This window comes from Seriola dumerili, unplaced genomic scaffold (genome assembly GCF_002260705.1).
Source record: "Seriola dumerili isolate Sdu_G_001 unplaced genomic scaffold, Sdu_1.0 BDQW01000468.1, whole genome shotgun sequence".
Classification (NCBI taxonomy): Eukaryota; Metazoa; Chordata; class Actinopteri; order Carangiformes; family Carangidae; genus Seriola; species Seriola dumerili.
In genome coordinates, this window is record NW_019174723.1 from 5377826 (window position 1) to 5399144 (window position 21319).

The 21319-nt window shown below is 40.8% G+C and overlaps 2 protein-coding genes across 3 annotated transcripts in view; one reads left to right on the forward strand and one right to left on the reverse strand.

The window, feature by feature from the left end:
• lama5 (laminin subunit alpha 5) overlaps window positions 1–14459 on the forward strand; it is a 100069-nt gene extending 85610 nt beyond the window's left edge. The window contains exons 52-80 of the mRNA XM_022763104.1: window positions 5–178; window positions 440–636; window positions 722–838; window positions 1024–1178; window positions 1311–1440; window positions 1557–1659; window positions 1762–1875; window positions 1971–2153; window positions 2692–2834; window positions 2948–3127; window positions 3297–3436; window positions 4181–4337; window positions 4660–4793; window positions 4997–5162; window positions 5920–6054; window positions 6194–6345; window positions 6440–6572; window positions 7441–7584; window positions 7800–7930; window positions 8046–8210; window positions 8870–9002; window positions 9165–9319; window positions 9862–10054; window positions 10220–10357; window positions 11379–11538; window positions 11634–11764; window positions 11907–12000; window positions 12093–12212; window positions 13134–14459. Coding sequence (XP_022618825.1) covers window positions 5–178; window positions 440–636; window positions 722–838; window positions 1024–1178; window positions 1311–1440; window positions 1557–1659; window positions 1762–1875; window positions 1971–2153; window positions 2692–2834; window positions 2948–3127; window positions 3297–3436; window positions 4181–4337; window positions 4660–4793; window positions 4997–5162; window positions 5920–6054; window positions 6194–6345; window positions 6440–6572; window positions 7441–7584; window positions 7800–7930; window positions 8046–8210; window positions 8870–9002; window positions 9165–9319; window positions 9862–10054; window positions 10220–10357; window positions 11379–11538; window positions 11634–11764; window positions 11907–12000; window positions 12093–12212; window positions 13134–13282 — 4226 coding nt within the window. The 3' untranslated portion in view covers window positions 13283–14459. The remainder of the gene's footprint in view (window positions 1–4; window positions 179–439; window positions 637–721; window positions 839–1023; window positions 1179–1310; window positions 1441–1556; window positions 1660–1761; window positions 1876–1970; window positions 2154–2691; window positions 2835–2947; window positions 3128–3296; window positions 3437–4180; window positions 4338–4659; window positions 4794–4996; window positions 5163–5919; window positions 6055–6193; window positions 6346–6439; window positions 6573–7440; window positions 7585–7799; window positions 7931–8045; window positions 8211–8869; window positions 9003–9164; window positions 9320–9861; window positions 10055–10219; window positions 10358–11378; window positions 11539–11633; window positions 11765–11906; window positions 12001–12092; window positions 12213–13133) is intronic.
• Window positions 14460–14519: 60 nt separating this feature from the next.
• LOC111234896 (proteasomal ubiquitin receptor ADRM1-like) lies at window positions 14520–21314 on the reverse strand. 2 transcript variants are annotated; one of them, XM_022763095.1, is made up of 10 exons: window positions 21225–21314; window positions 19665–19905; window positions 18969–19085; window positions 17509–17719; window positions 17207–17285; window positions 16910–17046; window positions 16095–16226; window positions 15696–15853; window positions 15222–15324; window positions 14520–15039 (listed from the first exon to the last, which is right to left on the reverse strand). In XM_022763095.1, the coding sequence occupies exons 2-10, from the start codon at window positions 19872–19874 to the stop codon at window positions 14951–14953; spliced, it is 1236 nt and encodes a 411-aa protein (XP_022618816.1). In that variant the 5' UTR covers window positions 19875–19905; window positions 21225–21314; the 3' UTR covers window positions 14520–14950. The 2 variants fall into 2 exon arrangements, with proteins under 2 accessions (XP_022618816.1, XP_022618814.1); XM_022763093.1 differs by having other exon boundaries at window positions 17207–17288.
• Between the last annotated feature and the right edge of the window lie 5 nt (window positions 21315–21319).

A 21319-nucleotide genomic window follows, 5' to 3' on the forward strand; every position in this document is an offset into this window, starting at 1 on the left:
ACAGACATCCTGATGATGGCAAACAGGTCGTCACTGAACGACACTGGGGGTGAGCAGGACGACGGGGATCGGGAGAGGAAGATGAGGGAGGTGCAGGCCATGCTGAGGGAGATGAGACACTGGAGCCACGTGGGACAGAAGAAACTCGCCGACAGAGAGAAGTCGGAGGCAGAAAAATGTACATTTATTCACTCAGAGACATAAAACACAAACAAATACATTTTGATTCCTCCTGCACACTCACCATAACAGTTTCTTTATATTAGATATGTAACTAAAAGTTGGTACGTAGCTTGTATCCTATGAATAAGTAAAGAATCCAAGATGAGGAGTATTGTCTCGAGTGAGTAGCAACAACAAGCAAAGTAAACACAAGCTGTAGGTGTGATCGCATCCTTAAACTCGGCCTCATAGTCTCATCACTTCTTCCTTCTGCCAGTGTTGGATCGTGTTAACAAGGAGCTGGCCAGTCGTCAGGGAGAAAACACCGACTTGGCCCAAGCCATCAGAGACCGCCTGGCCCGTTTCCACTCGGAAATGATGGACCTACGAGACGCCCTGAATGAAGCCGTGAACAGCACCGCCAGAGCAGCAGAGATCAACAATGTGAATGAGAAAGCTCTGGAGGACAACAAGGTGAGCTAGAAGCCGTCGTGAACTGTGAACAGAGAAAGAAGAAGACGGTGAATTAGATCGTAGACTGACTCTGTCTCCTTCTCAGAGGAGGATTGAAGACATGCTGTCCAAGATGAAGGAGGTGAACGACCAGTTAAACATGGCTGAAGATGATGTGGCCCAGGTCAACGATGTGCTGTCCATGCTGCACGACTCCAAAGAGGTCAGTGTTGAACATGAGGTTAAACCTCTGGGCGGGATTTGCGATGCCCACCTGCACCACACATGTCCAAATAATCTAAATCTACTGAGTTGATTCATTTGATATTGAAATCAAGCAGGCGATTGTGCAGTTGTGTGTCATGTGTCATCTCCCCTCTTAAACATTTTTAAACCTGTGACTCCCAGGAGTACGAGCGGCTGGCGGCACAGCTGGATGGCGCCAGGAAACCTTTGGCAAAGAAAGTGCAAAACTTCGCTCAGGCCGAGTCCAAGATCCCCCTGGTGGAGGAGGCCGAGAGACACGCCGAGCTGCTGAACGCGTTAGCCATGAACCTGTCCAGGTACTCGGCTACAACTCTGTAATGTCATCAGTTAGTGCAGGAGAAGATTTAAGATTTTAATCATCTTATAAATAGATTTTATTTTATATATCATGACTGTTATCATATCATACTGTTTCTGTTTGTCGGCAGTTTGGTTGCAGAAACTAAGAAGGATGGAATTGTAGATGTGACACAAGCCTACAACAAGATTATCAACAGTATCAAGGAGGCAGAGGAGGCAGCCAAGATGGCCGACAAGGCTGCTAACGCCACCTTGGAGGTACAGGACACACACATTTATTCTTACACCTGTTTGAGCTCTTAACAACTTAAACAGCTGTCTTTAGATTATCTGTTTGTTTGTGTCTGGTTTGTAATTTCTGTTTGTGTGTGTAGAACATAAGGGACCAGGACCTGGGTCAGATCGCCAACTCTCTGAAGAACCACAGTGTGGAGCTGAAGGACGACGTTGAAAAGTTGAATGATGAACTCAACAACGGTAACCACACAACATCACATTATATTACATCATTATCTTCATATAAAGGATGTCGTGATGTTTCAGTAGCTGAAGTGTTTAATGTGTATTTCTGCTGCACAGAGCTGAAGCCACAGCTGGAAGACACTCAGCAGCGGCTGGACGACGCCAAAACCAAACAGGTTCAAGTGATGAAGGACCTGGAGACGATTCAGAACAACCTCAACCTCACCACAAGTATGCCCCACACACACACACACACACACACACACTGAAATTATTTTACATTTACATAATTTAATAATATTCATTCTTCTCTCTGCGACGAACAGATGTGAGTCAGGAGATCGACGAGGCGAAGCGAGCGGCCGATCTGGCGAACACCACGGCCACCCAAGTCAACGATGCCCTGCGCCCAATCAAAGAGCAGCTGGACCAGTGGAAGCAGACGTACGGAGACGCCAACATCACCAACGATGACATCAACAAGGCGCTGATGGAGGCCAACAAGACCGGTAGGAGCTTCTGAATATGTGCGAATGTGACAATAAAGAAACATCCCCAAAAATACAGTTTTATTCATTCTCTCAGCATCTGATCCTCTCTGTCATGGGACGTCACACACAAGTCTTTAATGATGCATCCTGGCACGTTGCCAGTAATATGTTTACTTCATTAGCCCTTTGAGTCCCCTTATTTTCCCCTTAACATTTCCGCTTAAATGACTCCAAAGATACAAACACTTTAACAGTATCACATATACATTTATATGTCTTTATCTCCTTGTTTCCAATCTTAATTAAAGCCTCATTAAAGCTGTATGATGAAGACACTATCGTGGGCTATGGGAAATTACAATATTTAACAGTTTTCTGACCAAAGAATTGATTGATAAATCAAGTTAATAATCAGCGAGTTGAAGCCCTAATGAAGAACACGTAAAAGTGAAGCTGTTCTAATCTAAAGAACAAACTCTTAAGTTATTGAAGTGTTATTAAAGTGAACATAAAAATGGACTGAGTCAGTTATTTACCTCCCTGTCTTTCTCTGTAGTGCACGAGCTGGGCACCACGATCCCTACGCTTCTCACCAAGTTGGATAAACTGCAGAATCACTCCATCCAGATGCCAAACATCTCTGAGAACATCAACCGCATCCGACAGCTCATACAGCAGGCGCGCAACGCTGCCAGCAAGGTACACATTAAAAAAATGAAAAGAAAAATAAAGTGAGAGATGAGAAGTTGCAATTGAAAACCTCAAATGTTTTTATTGCATTGTCTCCTCCCCTCCTCCTCTCTCTCATCCAGGTGAGTGTGCCAGTAAAGTTTAACGGGGCGTCCGGTGTCCAGGTGCGTACTCCACCTAACCTGGCCGACCTGGCTGCCTACACCTCCCTGAAGTTGTACATCACTCTGCCGGAGGCGGCACGGGCGAGGCGACAGGGTGACGGGCCCCGGCAGTTTGTCTTCTACCTCGGCAGCAAGGATGTAAGCATCACCACGGCAACACAGAGGCCCATTTTGTGTTGTTTTATTTCGCATGTTATATGTCTTTTTGTGGGATTACAGTATTTAACTAGTAAGGAGTTCCTGTGCATGAATTTGGAGCAAGGTCTATGGCTTCTGTCTTTATTTACTGTGTCTGTGGTATTTGTAGTCCAGTAAGGAGTTCCTGGGTATGGCGCTGGAGGGGAAGCGACTGCGTTGGTACTTTAACGTTGGAGGGGAAACTGCTGAGGTGCAGATGACTGAAGACGTCAAGTCTGATGGAAACTTCAACAGCGTAGTGCTGGAGAGGTACAACACACACAAACACACACGCACATAATAATGTATGTATACGCAGACATAATTACATGGTTTCATGCACATATTTGCAGATGCTTTTCTGTGTCTTTGTTTCATTATTTCATTCTTGTTGTTCTTGAGTGGATTTTCACATGGTGAAATTAGTTTTTTCAAAAAATTTAAAATTTAACAAAGCGGTATCTGTCTTATCCTTGGATATTGTGAGTTGCAGTAGAACAGTAAATATCTTGGTTTTCTAATGTTTAACCTGCTTTACCACTGAAAGAGACTCGATGTTTCCTTTTCAAGAAATGTTGCGTGTTGTGTTGTTGTTTTATTATATTAATAATTCAATTCAATTTTATCTGTATAGCACCAAATCATAATATAACACAAAGAGCAAGCACTTGGCGGGTAAGGTCAAGACCTTACTTTATTATAGAGATGAACCAAACAGTTCCCACAAAGAGCAAGCACTTGGCTTATAACTATTATTATAGTTAAACAAATGTAATTGTTTGTAAGTGTCTAGTGAAGCTGTAAATGCTGTTTCAGAAACATATTCATGTAAAAAAAAAAAAATGTAATTCAATATGCAAGCTATGATATTGACACAGAAAGCATATCACATGTCAGTGTAAGGCTTCAGAAGTCTGTCACATCCTCGTTTACATGCATTTCTTTTTTTCGTCCACGTGTTCCCGTGTATCTTGTTTTGTATAAATATCTACTCTTCTGTTTGGCTGAATGCAGGATCCTCCAGTACGGTCAAATGGTCATGTCTTTAGATGCCACTGAGGGAGACCAAAAAGTCAGAAAAACGGTGGAGGCTGGAGGAGATCAGGGGCTGCTCAACCTCTTGACTGAAGACACTGTCTTCTACGTGGGAGGATACCCGAGCACTTTCAAGGTAAGTTCATGAAGGACTGTGTGCACATTTCTGTTGTTGACTGGAGTCAGTTACACCAATCAGTTATGGAAGGAACCCCTTCATTGAAATATGTTAAAGTCGCACCTCTGTTATTCTTCCATGGCAGTGTGGGTGTGGCCTATGATGGCGTCCACATTTATAAAATTAGGATTTACTCAGTTACTTTCCACTATAGGACACAGGGTTTAATAAAGTGGAGTTTCAAACACATCTGAGGGTTTAGGATTGTGTTGATGTAAATTTAGATCATATAATAAAGAATCCTGCCCTGACGTTCTTGATCTTTCTTGTCTGTTTTTAGCCTCCATCCCCACTCGCTCTGCCGAACTTTAAGGGCTGTATCGAGCTAGACACACTGAACGAGGAGGTGCTGAGTCTGTACAACTTTGAAAACATCTTCAATCTCAACACCACAGAGGAGAAACCCTGTGGCAGGTTGGTCATTGAATTGTCTTGTGTCATGTTGCCCCTTCGTTGTCCTTCTTGTCTCAAATTAAGTAAAAAAAATTTAAAAAATATTTTTCTCTTGACTGAACTCCATCACATCCATTTTCATCTTCCTGAACTAAGCCTCTGCTATTTTCCTTTTGTTTTCCGCTGTGTGACTCACAATGGAATTAAAAACTGTTAACAAACAGGTCCAAGCCGGTGCTGACTCAGCCCTGGAAGAACGACGCAGCGTATTTCGACGGTACCGGCTTCGCTCAGATCACCTTCACTGATGAATCGGCTCGCATGCAGCGGTTTGAACAGGAAGTCAAACTGCTCTCACAGAAAGGGATACTGCTGCTGCTGCAAAACAAGGTAAAGACTTTCACTCATTCATCCATTCATTCATTCAAAATTCTATTTGTGAATTATTTGTTATTTGATCATTGATGCATCACAACATTCACAACATCCTGTCACAACATTGACTTAGCGTCAGTCATTCATTTTAACATCCATTTTTCTTTTAATTACATCAATAATTTATGCATTGATAACGTTTTCTCATCACTCATTTATTCATTAATCTAGTGGAACCATTATTCAAGTTTTTTCCAACACTCATTCATTTATTCTAGAACCATTCACTGTTTTTCCAGCGCTCACGATTTCATTCATTCACTCTAAAATCTAAAATACTTATGTCTTTCTCATTAAGTTTTTTCCAACATTCATCCAGTCATTCATTCTGGAAACATTTATTAAACTTTCCCAGTACATATTCATTCATTCATTCTGAATCATTCATTGAGTTTTTCCCAACAACCATTCATTCTTTCATTCATTCATTCATTCATTCATTCATTCTGTAATCATTGGAAGTTTTTTTCACACATTTATTAATTCATTGATTGATTCATTGAAGGAATCAATTAATTGACCTTTTCTTAATTATTATATTAAATTATCTTATATTATATTATATTGAGTGTGTAGTTATGTGTGTGTATGTATATATATATATATATATATATACACACATACATATATATGTGTATGTGTGTGTTTGTGTGTGTTTGTAGTTATATAGAAAATAGCCAAAGATTTTCTGCGTGTCTCTGTCCTCCATCAGAACCAGTTCCTGTGTCTGGCTGTGCTGAAGGGCAGACTGAAGGTTTTCTATGACTTCAATGATAAGCTGGTGGAACTCGAGCCTAAAGAGTCCTCGTCAGACTTCCTGAAGATCAGCGACGCCGAATCAAAAGCTGTACGTCTGTCATGTTTCTATGTTTGTCTGTCTTATATGCTTTGTTTTGAAGCAGTTATGTGTAGGACGTCCTTGTTTTGGCATAAAACCAAAGAGCTAATTGGTTCCGATGTGTGGTTTGTTGTTTTTACCTGCGTAGCTGGAGATTATCATCCTGCGTGGAAGCCCGAACCGCATTGTGGTGAGGAACAACCGGAACATCCTCTACAACCACCAGTTCACAGAGGCCATCCCTGCCTTCAGCAGCAGCTACTACCTGGGAGGAGTACCACAGGACAAGATGCCTGAGAAGTGAGTGGGACACACACAGCCACACACATTTCACAGTTCAGTTAAACTGGTTAAAGAGCTCTTTAAAGGTCGTTTCCTGTCTGTCTCTCTTCAGGTTGAGGTCTTGGTTTCCTAAGCAGGGCTCTCTGAAGGGCTGTTTCAGGAACGTGAAGGCCCTGAGCTCCCACATCGACCTGAAGAGGATGAAGAGCTCTGGCGTCAGCTTCGGTTGTGACATTGACCTGCTGGTAAGGATTCATCACTCAGCTTGTATGAAAAGGAATAAATGTAATTAATAGTATAATTAGAGTTTGCACTTGCTATTTCTATTTGAATCTCAATCCTCTGTCAGGTCGAATATTAATCTCTGTCTTTGATGTTGTGGTAGTTTTGTTTTTATTTAACCAGCAGTAGTTCATCTTGTAAATGTTTCCAAGCTCAAGTTGTGTTGTACAAAAATGCAGTTTTGCCAAATCAGAGCAGATTCTAAGGACACTGAGAGTTATCCGTCCAGATGATCTAGAGTAGTAGAAACAGGAAAAAGTATTTTAGAGTAGTCTACTACTATTTTAGAGTAGTAGTAGACGGGAAGTTTTCCAAGAGGTTTTAGTGATGTCCTTTCAGTCCACATACATAAAATATAGTAAAATGTTGGTAGGGTGTCAACCATAACCTAGAACAGATAAAAAATGTAAACTAAGCAAGATTTTATTCTCACAGGGAAGCTTCTGTGGTTCTTAAAACAAGTTTTTATTAGTTATCAATGTGAGTGTGGAAAGTTAATTTGTGATCCAGTCATATTTCCAGACAGATCAGTTTTATTTGGTAAAATTATAAGTGAGCTTGATTTAGACGGGGCGATTGTATAATATAGATAACTGTATCATCTGCCTCTCAGTTTGACAATAAAGGAAAATCCCTACAAGTATTTCTACGACATTCTTGTCCATTATACATAAATCTGCCTCTTCAGAAAGGGATAAACATAGAAATGCCCCAGTTTTTCATTTTTCTTTAAATTGTGCCTTTATTTTGATATTAATGGTATAAAATAAACACACATATATACACAATATTACAGTATGTGTTGACCTGTCCATGTGTGTGCTCGTGCAGGTGTCTCGTGAGGCTTATTTCTCTGGTCAGAGTTACCTGGAATTGGCTCTGACCAACATCCCCAGGCTCAGGAACAACTTCTACGCCAGCTTCGGCTTCAGAACCGACCAGAAGGACGGACTCATGTTCCACCACCGCGATCAGGTGGGACGAGCTTTCTCTCCCCTTAATCTTTCCTTATATTTTGTCTTTTTGTTACTTTAGACTAAACAACAGCTTTTTCTTTCCTTCTGACTCAGTAACCTTTAAAAGTATTTCCCCTGATCCTTTCCTCCGTCCTGCTTTGTTGTCTTTTGTTGTTTGCTTTGTTGACTTTTATTCACACACACTCCTAACCGGTGTTTGCTGTATGTGTACAGGAAGGACTGTGTCAAGTGGTTTTGCATGAGGGCCACGTGGTGGTGAGGGCTGGACAGAGTGAGATCAAGACGCAGAAGACGTACAACGACGACAACAGCCACTATGTCTCCATCTACATCAACACAAAGGGGTAGGATGATAAGAACCTCCCACTGTCTTTTTGTAACTGAAATATCAACATAAAACATCTAGGTTCAGAACCAGCATGCACCTTTTCAACCTTGCCTGACGGCTCACCCCTGCAGGATGCGTCTGTACATGGACGACGTGCTGGAGAAAGCAAAGGAGGGCCGCGTGGAGAGTGCGGGGCGTGGGATCACAGCCTCACAGAGCGCCACCTTCCTGGGAGGAACGCCCGACCAGACCTCCACCAACCTCACAGGATGTATCAGCAACGTTTTCATCAAGAGGTGAGAAAGAAGGGCAGGAGGAGCAATACAAGTCAGTCTGAAACTTCAATATAAGGTCATCAAACAGGGAAGAATCGTCTTTGTTGTAGCAGGTAAATTTCCTAAAAAAGGGAAGATATCTAACTCCAGTTTCATCCCCCACAAGAGAGAAGAGAGAGTAGCTTCTTCAGTTGTTGTAACATATAGATATTTTCCATTAAATAGCTGCTAAATTGGGAGAAATATGTTAAAGTCAAGAGATGTTATTAATATTAGCTATGATTGTGGATTTGTAAGACCATCTTGTTTCCCTTGAAAATTTAGGTTCAATTTAGCGTTTAACAGGGTGTCTTGTTGGCTTATGCGTTCTACATGACCACAATGTCACCGTAAGATTTTGATTAAAAATTAAAAAAAGGATTTTCCTGTTGAAAGTTATGAATTCAATAAGTCTGAACATCAGCACACACAAGATGCCTGAGCTCAGGGGCATACAGTGTTGTAGTGTGATGTTATCTGCTGTAGGCAGTGGTTTCGTCTGATTGTCTAAACAGGAGACACATCTGGACAGAAAAAGTTTTAAGCTGAAAGACAGAGAGTTGATGTATTGATCTATTGTTATCTGCTGATGAGTTTATTATTAGCTCAGCCGTAAATGTGTTTATGCTTCTTGTCCTCAGGCAAACGGATACTCAGATGGTTTTGAATCTGCTGAAAGTTAAAGAAAACGTCAACGTCCCTCTGGACTGTCCCGCTGCCAAAAAGCCTCAGCAGATTGTCGCTGCGCAGCCAAAAGACAGCAACAAACCTAAGGTACACACACACACACACACACACACACACACACACACACACACACAGCAAATTCTGCTTTTCCCCAGAAATAAAAAATAAATAAACTCATAAACAGCTGATATGACCTAATCACCTGTGCCCAGCTGTAGGCTAAAGGTACATACGCTCTCTGTCTTTCAGGGTAAGCACAAGAAGCCATCGGGGTCCCGCAGCCGTAACACCAGGGAGTCCTGTCAGGGGGAGCTGTCGGACCAGGAGGCCGGAGCGACGCACTTCAGCGGCTCCACGCACAGCTACCAGAGATACGACTCTCTGCCCAGCTTGCTCAGCTCAATGTGAGTGGCACAATAACGAACAAGTTAATCAAACAGATGCACCAGCATCTAACAGTTAGTTTTTATTTGTAGTAATAAGGTGACTTTGTGTTATCGAGTAAAGGATCATAGGGTTGTGAAGTATTTTTTGCTACTTATTGGCAAGTTAAGGGAAAATTTGAAGGGAATTCTGAATTATTACTAAATGTCAAATCACTCACTGTGACAAATGTACTGAGAATTGTCATAAAAGAGTTTTAAGCAGCTTTTAGCTCTCTGTTTCAGTTTTATGGCACTTTTCAGGCTGCTGTTTTTAGCTCTGAGAAACCCACCACACACTGCTGTTGTAGAAGAAAGTGGGACGTTGATCAGTGGACAAGCCAGATATTTTTCTCAGGAGTTGGTCGAGACCAAACCAGAGCTACAACAAGAGTGAATAGTGGCTGTCCAAAGGGGAGATCATGTTGCCGTGCGTCTCCCGACTGCATAAATAGAGAGCTGTCTGCAAACACTTTTGGCAATGGATGTCCTGAAAAAGACTCACTCTCTCTCACTGTCTGCAGGCCTCACATCTCCATGTCGGTGAGGATCAACTCCTCTGATGGTCTGGTGCTTCATGCGGCCGGCGGGCAGCGCGGTGGATCTTTCATGTCACTGAGCGTGTCCAACGGTCTCCTGCTGCTTCTGCTGGACGGAGGGAAGAGAAAGGTCAGCCTGCGCAGCCGCAAGAAGTACGACGACGAACAGTGGCACACGGTAAGATGGAGAACCAGATCAGGTCACATGACTAAGATGCACAGGAGATGTGTGAGAGAGAGAGAGAGAGAGAGAGAGACATTTAGCTTTGCTTTCTATTCTTATCTCATAATTTGATGAACAGATTTTCTAAGCTGCTCTGCCACTGCCTTGATGTCTCTTCAGGTGTTTATAAAGCGCGAGGGAGAGAAGATCAGTCTGATCGTCGACGGTATCAGCACTCAGTCTAAGAGACTCCCCGGAGGAGACAGGACTCGTCTCACCGGGCCGTTATATGTTGGAGGAGCCCCGCCCTCACTCATGGTAAAACATCCACACTACTACAGCTTTGCAGTATTTGTTATAGCACTGATAGAGCTGGTAAAGAGCTAAACATGCTTTACTTTTTGCTCTTCTGTATAGAGCTGCACCATGACTTACTCTGCAGCTGCATCAGTCACCATCTCATTATAACATCATCATAAAGAAAATAAAGTGTCTTATATGGTATTTTTTTGGTATTAAACTTGATGCACTCTGGATCTTATTCTTCATTGTTTTCAGTTAGAATTAGAGCTGCATCTAACAGTTATTTTCATCATCAGTTAATCTGCTAGGTATGTATTTGATTAATTGTTATAAATAAAAATGTTAGATAGTAGTATAAAATCTCCATTATAATCACATAGATATTCAGTTCACTATCATGTTAAGACAAAGATGAACAGCAAATTGTCACACAAAAATAATAATAATAATAATAATAATAATAAATGACTTAAAGGATTCAGTGATTGTTAAAATAGTTGTTGATTAATTTCCTGCTGATTAACTAATTGATTAATCAAGAAATTGTTGCAGCTCATTTTACTTACCAACTAATGCTATAACTACAGAGTCTAATGACACAGTGGACATGAGTTGTCAGACCATCAGACTGAAGAATTGGTTTGAGCTGATGTACTTTCTGCATTTGTACATTTTCAATAATGTGACTAAAGATTTGTGACTACGTTGGACCCATGGACACAGAATAAAGACATGAAAGCAACAACGTAGACTGCACCAGTTCTCACAGGGATTGTCTCATTTTTCTACACATGAAAACTTGCTGTCCCTCTCCCACCATCAAAATCATTTTAAAGAGGGAATAATCACATAAAAAATTTACACATAGTGACTGTAACTCAGTAAAATATTATTATAACTTATAGTAATGTAGGCCAACAACACAAATTTAAGATCCAGCTTATAAAAGAGCAGAAGTTTCCTTTAAATCGAATAAACTTATTTAAAAAAGAAAGCAAATATCTGACACTGTTCATTGTGCTATTATAAACTCTAGGCCCCAGGCTCTGGTGGTTTCATCGGTTGCGTCAGGGACCTGATACTGAACGAGGCCCCTGCAGGAAGCCCCACTTACAGTCAGGGGACGGTGTCCTGCTTCCAGAACCCACTGCAGCCCGGAGCGTACTTCTCTGGACAGGGAGGACACCTGGTGATAGGTAGTTATCATCTCTCTGTGGTTTTATTTCAGTCATGTTTTTCTTGTTTGAGTGCCTCTGTGTTCTGACTGAAGGCCCTCTCTCCCTCCCTGCAGATGAGTCCTTGGTTCTGGGTCGGGATCTTGAGATCCAGTTAGAGCTTCGACCCGTCTCGGACTCTGGGCTGCTCTTGCATGCTGGGACGTCAACTGATCAACACCTGAGTTTGGTCCTCAGACAGGGAGAGGTGAGATCACGCTAGTGAGGGTTTTAATAACAATCAGAGAGAAATACAGTGAAAATGAAGCGGAGTTTAATCTTTACTGCGGAGATCTCTCTTTGTCATTCATTAACAAAACCTAAAAGTTATTTTGTGTGTGTGTGCGCAGGTGACCGTCTCAGTCAACAGTGGCAAAGGTGAATTCTCTACCTCCTTCACTCCTGAGGAACCTCTGTGTAACGGACGCTGGCACACGATCACAGGTGGGTTTAGGTCGACATGCACTGTGACTGTGTGTCGCTGTGTCATTGCTGCGGCCTGTTGTAATGCTGTTGTGTTGTGTGTGCGCCTCCAGTGGTGAAGAAGAATAACGTTCTGCAGCTCCATGTGGATGCAGCCAGTGAGCACAGCGTCGGGCCCAAACAGAGCCGCTCTACAGGGGCCAAGGAGACCGTTTACCTTGGAGGGGTACCTGGTGAGTACACACACACACACACACACACACACACACACACACACACACACAAACACACACACACTTGCCACAATGACAAATCAAATCTGTTTTTGCTGCTGATCCCTTTGTAATTATCTTATTTTTTTTTCTAACTTGAGTCGGTGGATCTGATCTTAAATGTTCAAGTCATGATGTTGATTATGTTTATATTTTATTTATTTGCTGAGGATGTGTTCAGGCGCATTGGACTTAATGAAGCTCAGTTGTTGTATTGCCCTGATGTTTTTTGATCGGTAAAAAAAAAAAATCCTGCTCAACCCTCATTTAACACCAACTCCAAACCTTCTCCTTCAAATGTTTTATTCAAAAGAAAAAAATTTTTTTCCCCCTCAAATTATAGATTTTTCAGTAATTTTTTTTTTAATTATCATGACTTATGATTTGACTTTTTTCGTTATGATTTTATTTTCTTTTGGATTACAGCTATTGATTATTACCTATTCATTAAACCTAATTTATTTTACAATTAATCACTTAAGTTCGTCTTTAAAATAGAGGAAAATGGTGAAACATGCTCATCACAGCTCAAGGACACATTTTTAAACATTTTTTTTTAAAATCACGTTCAAAAACCAACAAGGTTTAATTTACAACAGGAAACTGAGAGAAGTAACAAACTCTGTATTAATACTGAACAATGACCTGAACAAATTCATTTTCATGTTCTCAAAATATTACTAACTAAATAACTTTGAAACTCTCAAACTCAACAGCGGCCTGAATGCAACCACATATAACACGATGTGATTCCACCACTCAGTTGTGTATTTACAGTTGCTGACACCAGTGGATGTTATGATTGGCTGGTAGGTGTTAGGTGAAGAAGACATCTGGTGGTCGTTTCCTCTTTAACACATTTCTCCTTTCTCCGTCCACCAGATGGCATCACAGTCCCCGCTCTCCCTGCCGGTCTGCCGGCGTTCCACGGCTGCGTCCGCCGAGCGACCATCAACCACCGACCCGCTATGTTGTCCAAGCCACTCGCCGTGCACGGAGCTGTGGGGACGCAGGGCTGCCCACGCATGTAAACCCAGCACACAGTCTTATCCTCACATTCCCCAACTACAAATTACTGGTGGAGGGTGTCATGTTACTGTAGCTAATTTAAAATATATATTAATATTTATTGTCTATTTTCAGAAAAATGTATATTTTATATTTTCCTGTTTGTCGTCGCAATATTACTGGTTTGTTTTTGTGCTACAGGGTGCTACAGCAGTGACAACTGTCTGCACATAGAGATGCACTGATACAAAGACTTCAACTCTAAAATCATAAATCAATTATAAAATGTGTAGTATATTGTAAATAAAGACAACACAACCTGAAATTTCTTTGCTTTTTCTAGAGATGATGAAAAATAAATTATAACTTGGATCATATTTTGTCTTTTGGTTCCAAACAACTTTCCTGAATCTGTAACACATTGCAGATTCAGGATGTATACAGCTGTGTATTGTGCATCTCTAGCAGAGAATGTTAAGGATACCTACTGAGTCGGTACACTGTGAACACTAATGTATGAGCAACGTCCTCAGGCAGCGCAGATGGACAATGTTTCCTGCAACACGGACCAGGACTGAGCTTTTGAGGAAGTCTGAATTTATGTTGTCAGTGACTTCAAAAAATGGACAAATTTAGCATTTAACACAAAATACGTTGAATACATGAATATAAAGAGGAAAAGGTGATGAAAGCAGGTTTGTAACTGGCTGTTCCAGATACTGTTTAAACTGACAATATTGTGGACAAGTCCTCTTTCTCCAACTCCATATTGGAGTTATTGTAATTACCAGTTTGAATATTATTTGTGGCAACATCCAAGTTGTAATTATGACTGATCAGCACCAATTTTTCTGAAAAACTCCATGCATCTGACTATTCAAGGTAATTAACCCCAAATTGGATTAATATTGTAAGTGAACAGTATTTGAAACATTCACATGACCAGCTCTATAATCACACAACCATCTTTAAGTGTCATGACGAAAGACTGTCCCATCTCTCTGGTCCCGTCCGGGGTGCAGGCAGCGTTTCCCTTCTCTATTCCGTCGTTAATGTAAACCTGTACCAAACGTGTGAAGCTTGTATGTTATATAACCACTTTTAAAAAATATCTCACAGAAAGAATAAGCTGTCCCTCCCCCTCACTCCCAGCCCCCCCATGTGTTGTAAATGCATTTCTAAATACATTTTTTTTTTTCATAAAAACTTCAGTCTTTGTTTCTCTTCTGTGAAAGATGAGCAACGAGTTAAGTTGTTTTCCTTTGCCAATATGATTGTTTTTTATTATGAAGAGTAAATTACAAACAGGCCTGTATGTATCAGCACTCACTCAGGCTCTTGAGTCTGCACTGTGGTGTCACAACAGAAAAACAGAAAGAAAACAAGATCAAACTTTAAGGCTTAGTCCCAACACATTAAAACTTGTTCTCTCTCCTTTCAGAGTAAAACTAATGGTCAATAGAACAAAACAGCTGCTGATGAACAGTTAGGTCAACCAGTTTACTTGTGGTCACAGTGGAAAAACTGGCCTAACTTATCTGTTTACAGCTTCATCCTGAGTAGGAGCAGAGTGTTGCCTTTGGTACAGAAAAGAGTAAGACAACGTTGGAGAGAGTGAGGTAAAGAAAAGGTAGTGAAATAGAAGAAGAAACGGAATCAATAGAGTTCACTGAGGCTCGGCAGGTTCAGCTCTAATCCAGACTCATGTCCTCGTCGTCCTCTTTCTTCTCTTTGGAGTCTCCTTTGGTGCCCTGCATGGCTCTGGCAAACGCCTCCACATCTGAAAAAGGAGACGCAGATACATATGTAAGTATATGGTAAATAATAGAAATGGAGGAGATAAGTAGAATAACTTTTTAATGGGAAGAACCAAGGTCTACACTAGATCACTAGTTTACATTTTGTGTTAGCAAGGGTAACGGCAAAACTCTAGTTTACTGGCAGGGTGTGTATGTCTCTCACCTCCTCTGTTGGCAGCGTCCACAGCCTCCGCCGGCAGACCAAACTGACTCATGAGAGGGCCGAGCTGCCCGGAGGCCAAGGCACTGCTGAACATACTCATCGACTGAAGGACAGAGGAATCACAGTCATTGGGGATTATTCAACCCTGTCTGACCTCAACAGAAAGCAATTAAACATACACATGGGCTAATGAAATGAACTGTGAGAACATGTTATATTTACGGTTGACAAAAACATAATGGAGATGACTGGTATCCAACTGCTTATGTTCCATCTCCTCGCGCTCTACCCTCACCCAATTAGCTAGAATCGGGTGTACTGAGCAAGACAAGAGCTGGTGGACACATTGGATTTAGCTAAGCAGGTGTGGGTGCAAGGTCTTCATCAGGGCATAATGAAAATACAGCTGTAAGACATTGTTTCATCTGTTAAAGTTCTACTTTTATCACAAATGTATGCTAGTGCGCAATCTACCTGCTGGAACTGAGGTGAATTGAGTGTGTTCTGGATCTCTTCGGCACTCTGTGGTAAACTCTCCCCGCTGGGGAGGAAGGGGAGGAGCCTCTGCTGGACCTCAGCATTAGTCAGGATGGGAGCCATCATCTCTGGGGTGCAAACACTCGCCAGGTCCACTAGAGAAGAAGAAGGAGGTCTTGTTGGTATTATTCATTTTGTTAAACATATTGTTGTGCCTTTGTAATGTTTTTTTAAGAATTATGTAAAGCATGGCTTTTGTGTATGACATGTTGTTCAAATACACTTGCCCTGCAGCAATTTGGGGCAGCAGACAAAGTCCAGTATCACTGCCAAACCAGGATTTACACCCTCCATTGAATCAAGCCTGACTCTGACTCTTGACTGACTTTTCCTCACCTGCTGATCCCTGAGCAGCCGTTGCTGGGACATTCATGGTGGCGAGGATGCTCTGAAGGTCACTCAGCTGGATGGGCTGGTGGGGGGCAGGGCTTCCAACAGAGGCTGGGGCCAGAGGAGTCTGAGCTGAGGCTGGAAACGAGAAGGAAAACAAAGAGGTTTTATGAGGTTTTCTGATAATACAATGCAAAGAGTAAAGGGGTTATTGAAATTGACACACTTGATACTCTTGGTTTTCATTAAGAGGCCCCATGAAATGGAATTTTTATTTTCTCTACATGTATTAGGTCACCGCAGCAAGATATCATTAAGATAGTTTTCCAAGAAGTTTCCGCTTTATGGGGTGCCAATGAAACCTATTTGAATAACTTTTCCACTAGATTCAATCAAATTTAAAAAATAATAGCACAATAGAAACCAACTAATAAATTATGATATTAATGCAACAGTGTTATTTGAATATTTGCCCTGGTTGTAGGGTAATGTAGCCAATGAAGATTTGTTTTCTTTCCCTTAGTTATACTTGAACCAAGACAGCAGTGCTTCAAAAACAAAAACATAACACATGAAAGCAGTTCAAATGTGTTAAGATCCATTACATGCAGATTACAGATCTGTAAATATTCCATGCTGTGCAAAGGTTTTAGGCAATTTAAATGTTACTCTGGATCACATGAAGAGATAGAAGACACAGAGACAGCCTAAACCATGGAAGAACTGTGGCAGCCTCAACCACTAGCATGTCAGGACTGCCATTCTTAACTGTGAATGACTGACAGAGACCACATACTGACAGAGTCTTCTACTTCATGTACCTGGTGTGGAGGGAGCAACACCAGTAGGTGACACGGCTGAGGCAGCAGGAGTCACAGGGGTGGTGGGAGCCTGAGAGGAACTCAGTCTGGGAGCACCGCCCGATGAAGGAGTGGCTGCTGCCGATTGGCTACGAGAGCTAGGAAAGAAGGAGAGGGGAACGGAGTTAAGGAAAGAAAAAGGGGTCTCACTGTGGTTTATGATCATGCATTATCTTACATCTGCTATATAACAAATTATTCTGTGAGGATGGCAGCGATGTGAGCTTATCTTGATGTATTTCTCGTGTTCAGTCTCACCTGGATGAGGAGCTACTTGTGGCTGGTCCTCCACTGCCCAGCAAGTTGGCAAGTCCTGGCCCTGCTAGAGCTCCCAGGCCTCCTTGGACAAACACAAACAAATTAAAAAACGTCCAAATTGTTCTGAAATTCTTATTTTTTTTAAGGAGTTGATTTTAACACATTATTTGGTTTGTTTTTTAGAGTTACTTCCTGAAAAAGGCTTTCCTTCTCATTACAATCACCTGAAAGTCTCTGCTGTGGCAAGCGTGAGAGATGATTCACACATACACATAATTTAAAAAAAACCTTGTGCTGCTCACCCAGTCCACCCAGTCCCGTTGGTCCAATCAGCTGCATCAGCTGGTTGTGGCTCATGTTTCCCAGGAGGTTTTGCAGGCCCCCTTCTCCTCCGAGCGCAGAAAGCTCATGGCCACTGCCACTTCCGCTGCCTGGTGCGCCAGGGATCGGTGGGTTGTTCAGATACTCATTCACCTTGCGACAGTGCTCCTCATCCTTGTCTGTCTTTGGCTCCTGAAGGAAAAATAGTCACAGAAGAAATGCTTGAAATCTGAGCTAAATTCTCCACTGACCATATGAACAGGCTCAGTTCTGTCTGAGTTATTCTTCTGTGGTGAGTGACAAGGAAGATTTGACATAAAAAAAAAAGAAAAAAAAAAGAAAACAAAGCCAAAAAAATCTACTCTAAATATAAATTATTTGTGCTTTTTTAATTCATAAACCACCTAATTCTACACACATCACTGAAAATTAACAGATTGAAAAAATATGTATCAACTATCTTAGAGTTAGGCAATACTGATACTAGCATTGGAAATGCCTCCAATACTGCCTAAAATACTGGATTGCATATCAGCGAGCACATCCAGTCTGTGCACCCATTCGATACCACGTCATTTATTAATAAACTTAATAATATCACTCTTGGATAAAACGGCAGTTTTCCTAGAAATCAGTTACTTTTCGCTGCTCTAAAACAGTAGCTTACAGAGTAAGTTGCCCTCTGCAGCCACTGGCAACCAGTGTTTTAAAGCAGTGAAGACAGTCAAATTATATAATAAAAGAAAAATTCTATGGCATTCATGTATTTGTTCATGTTCATCCACAGGAGGACACAACCTTGTTTATTTGCCTGCAAAAAATTTAGTCGGGCTTTCACAGTATGAAATTTTCACTACATGATTATCGTGGCCAAAAGACTCCACAATAATGATGTCGCAATATCTATGGAAATTTAAAATAAATAAATAAATTATGATTGTGTGTTTTGTCTCTTTTGGCAAATAAATTACACTCAAATATGAGTAGGAAGGTGGAGAGACTGTAAGCATAACTGTACAAAAGTACACTTAATGGACAGTGAAAAGGCAACAAGATGAGCTGATAAAAGATCCACAACGACTAACATCTGTCATTACCATATTATCATGTGTATTAATATTTAACTTTAAATATTACAGTTGTTGGCAATAATGGTATATCACAATGCCTCTACTCTGGACTGGAGCAGATAAAGGAGAAAACTATTAGATGTGTGGCTGCCTGACAAATATACTAATAACAGCCATGCACACCCTGTCATCATGAGTATAACAGTCTCTTTTGTTCAGCTCTCTTTGCCTCCCACTTCAATTTTCCACTGAGTTTCCCTGTATTGAACATCCATCTGTCTGCACACAAATGGACACAGATGTCCCGCATTCACACAGACAGACTCCAGTTCTTCTCCTTTTAAAAAAGATGAGAAGCATCTTCCTCTCACCTGCATCCAGAAGAACAGTCTCTTGGATCCAGCTTTAAACTTCAGCACATAGACACGCCCAGTGGTGCATTGGTTCACCCTCTTGAATTCACAGTCATCAGGAAAGATGATCAGGTCCTGGAACAGAAAAGGCACAGCATAAGACACACAAGAGAGACAGTGGAATAACAGTGAGGTTGCTCTGACACAACAAATTATCATCAGCCAGTTACAAAAAGGGAAATCAAGGCAGCAGCAACACCACTGCAGTTCTGAAAATAAAGACACGGTCACCTTGCTTGCTCTGTGGAAGGCCAGCTAAATTAGGATTCAATGTGTCAGCACTGGTTGTATAATCATTGCTTGTATGTGCAAATATATAAAGAAGAGAAATAAGCAAAATGAAAAACTGAGGTAAGTTTGTTTTTTTAAAAAGAGTTCTGTCACTGCCCTCATTTTATTTGTGGTATCTGGAATGTACAACATGGCTGAATGTAGTAACAACTATTGTCACATTGATTTTCAACAAAATGTGACCAGTTGTCTTCGATGATTATTTCCATATGAACACTCAGGGACAGCCCAATTGCAAGCCCGCACCATGAGGTACAAGTTTGAGTATTATTCTTGTAGACTGATCTGCTGAGTTAATTAAACATTTTTATGGTTAACGGGATTGACATGTAACATGAAGTTACTAGTTTAGAGGTAACTCACATCATCAACATTCCCAGTCGTCCTGTCCTTCCAGCAGAAGTGAATCAGGGAGTCATCGGACTGCTGGATGTACACCATGCCCTTGCGTTTATCTGGTGTCACTACGTTCCCCTTCAGGGTCATTTTACCAGCACGAAACTCCACTAGGTATTTGCTGGAGCTTCCCCTGGAGCCGCTCACCAAGCTTGGAAAGAGAGCACCTGAAGACATCTTTAGACCACTTTGTGGACTAGGCTGAACACTGGAGGAAAAGAAAAAGTTATGAGGTTCACAAGACCATACATGCATATAACTGTGGCATGATTGTTATTGATGTGAGTAACGAAACTGCAAAAAGGAAGAAACATAAAATGGAACATTTAATGATGTAGGACCATTTCTGTTCAGGAATTTAAACATAAACACACAGCAAGTATGTGTAGTACACACACACACATACATACATATATATATATACATACATAATATATTATTATATATATTATATAGTATATATAATATAACATATATATATATATACATTAACATACATACATATATATATATATATATATATATATATATATAGTAAAAGAAGTAAAAGATTTTAGAAAACATAACTAATATGTACATGCAGGTAGGTGAAAAATTTAGATGCATACATACAGCGATGAGAAACTGGACAGCAGAAAAAATAAATGATAATATAATAACTAACTTAATACACTAGATAGTTATGTGCAGTATGTGTAAGTATACATGTCTAAGAACAGTAGCCTATATATTGCCTGTTTGCGTTTATACTTAACAAGTGATAGATGACATATACACTGCACAATGTGAGTTTTAAACTAAAATCAATATGATTTGTAGGTAAAGTGGATGTTTTAGTACTTTGAGTAAATACACTGTTATAACCCTTAATACGTGACTCCACTACAATGAATTCCACTTGAAATACTGAACTTTACTTCTACTTTTCAAAGCAATATGTGCCATCGTTCTGATTAATATAGGACATTTGGCTTCGAATATATAGTTTGACCCAGACATTCATATTTGATAAACAAGTTACACAAAGGACCGCCATTAACTTCAATTAACTTTTCAGTCTGGCCAAGACAAACTGAAATCTTAAGAACATTTTGACATGAACTCAGAGAGTTAGCTGCTATAGTGTAGATTGAAGGCTCAGCAATAAGTGCTTCACTGTTTGTTATTTTTTCTTTTAGTTCTCCCGGCGATTTAACATTGCATTAACACTGTAACTATAACAGTGATAGTGGTGTCCGATCCAAAAGTTTTACAAATGTGAAGCAGTTTGTTTGTGTAACAAAGAGTTTTCTAAGCGAAGCTAACAAAAGTAGCAGTTAGCCTCTTAGCCGTGCTGAGTTTTGGCTATGTCAATGCTAACGTTAGCCCATGACTAGGCTAAACTGACAAGCGAACAAGGCCAAAGTCTTACAATTTATCTATCTAAAGTCAATTAAAATGTAGAAATAACAGTCAATTTTGTATGCACGTCCCCTTTAAGTAGCTATATGTGAAAGTGGCTTTTACAAAAGAATAATAATCACATACCTGAAGTTGTGATAGCGGAGATAAGTTTTTCTTCTTCACGTCGCTCGCTAGTAACGTAACTGATTTCCTCTTATGTAGTGAGCGCGCCTGCTGTC

Bases quoted from the DNA above. Each gene is read 5' to 3' on its own strand.
- LOC111234896 (XM_022763093.1), bottom strand. From the start codon at position 19,874: ATGTCTTCAGGTGCTCTCTTTCCAAGCTTGGTGAGCGGCTCCAGGGGA. The intron at 15,854-16,094 runs GTGAGGAAAAGT...CTTCTTCTCTAG, and splicing joins GGCTGCTCAGGGATCAGCAG to TGGACCTGGCGAGTGTTTGC. The intron at 15,325-15,695 runs GTAGATTGCGCA...TCTGTCCTTCAG, and splicing joins ATTCACCTCAGTTCCAGCAG to TCGATGAGTATGTTCAGCAG.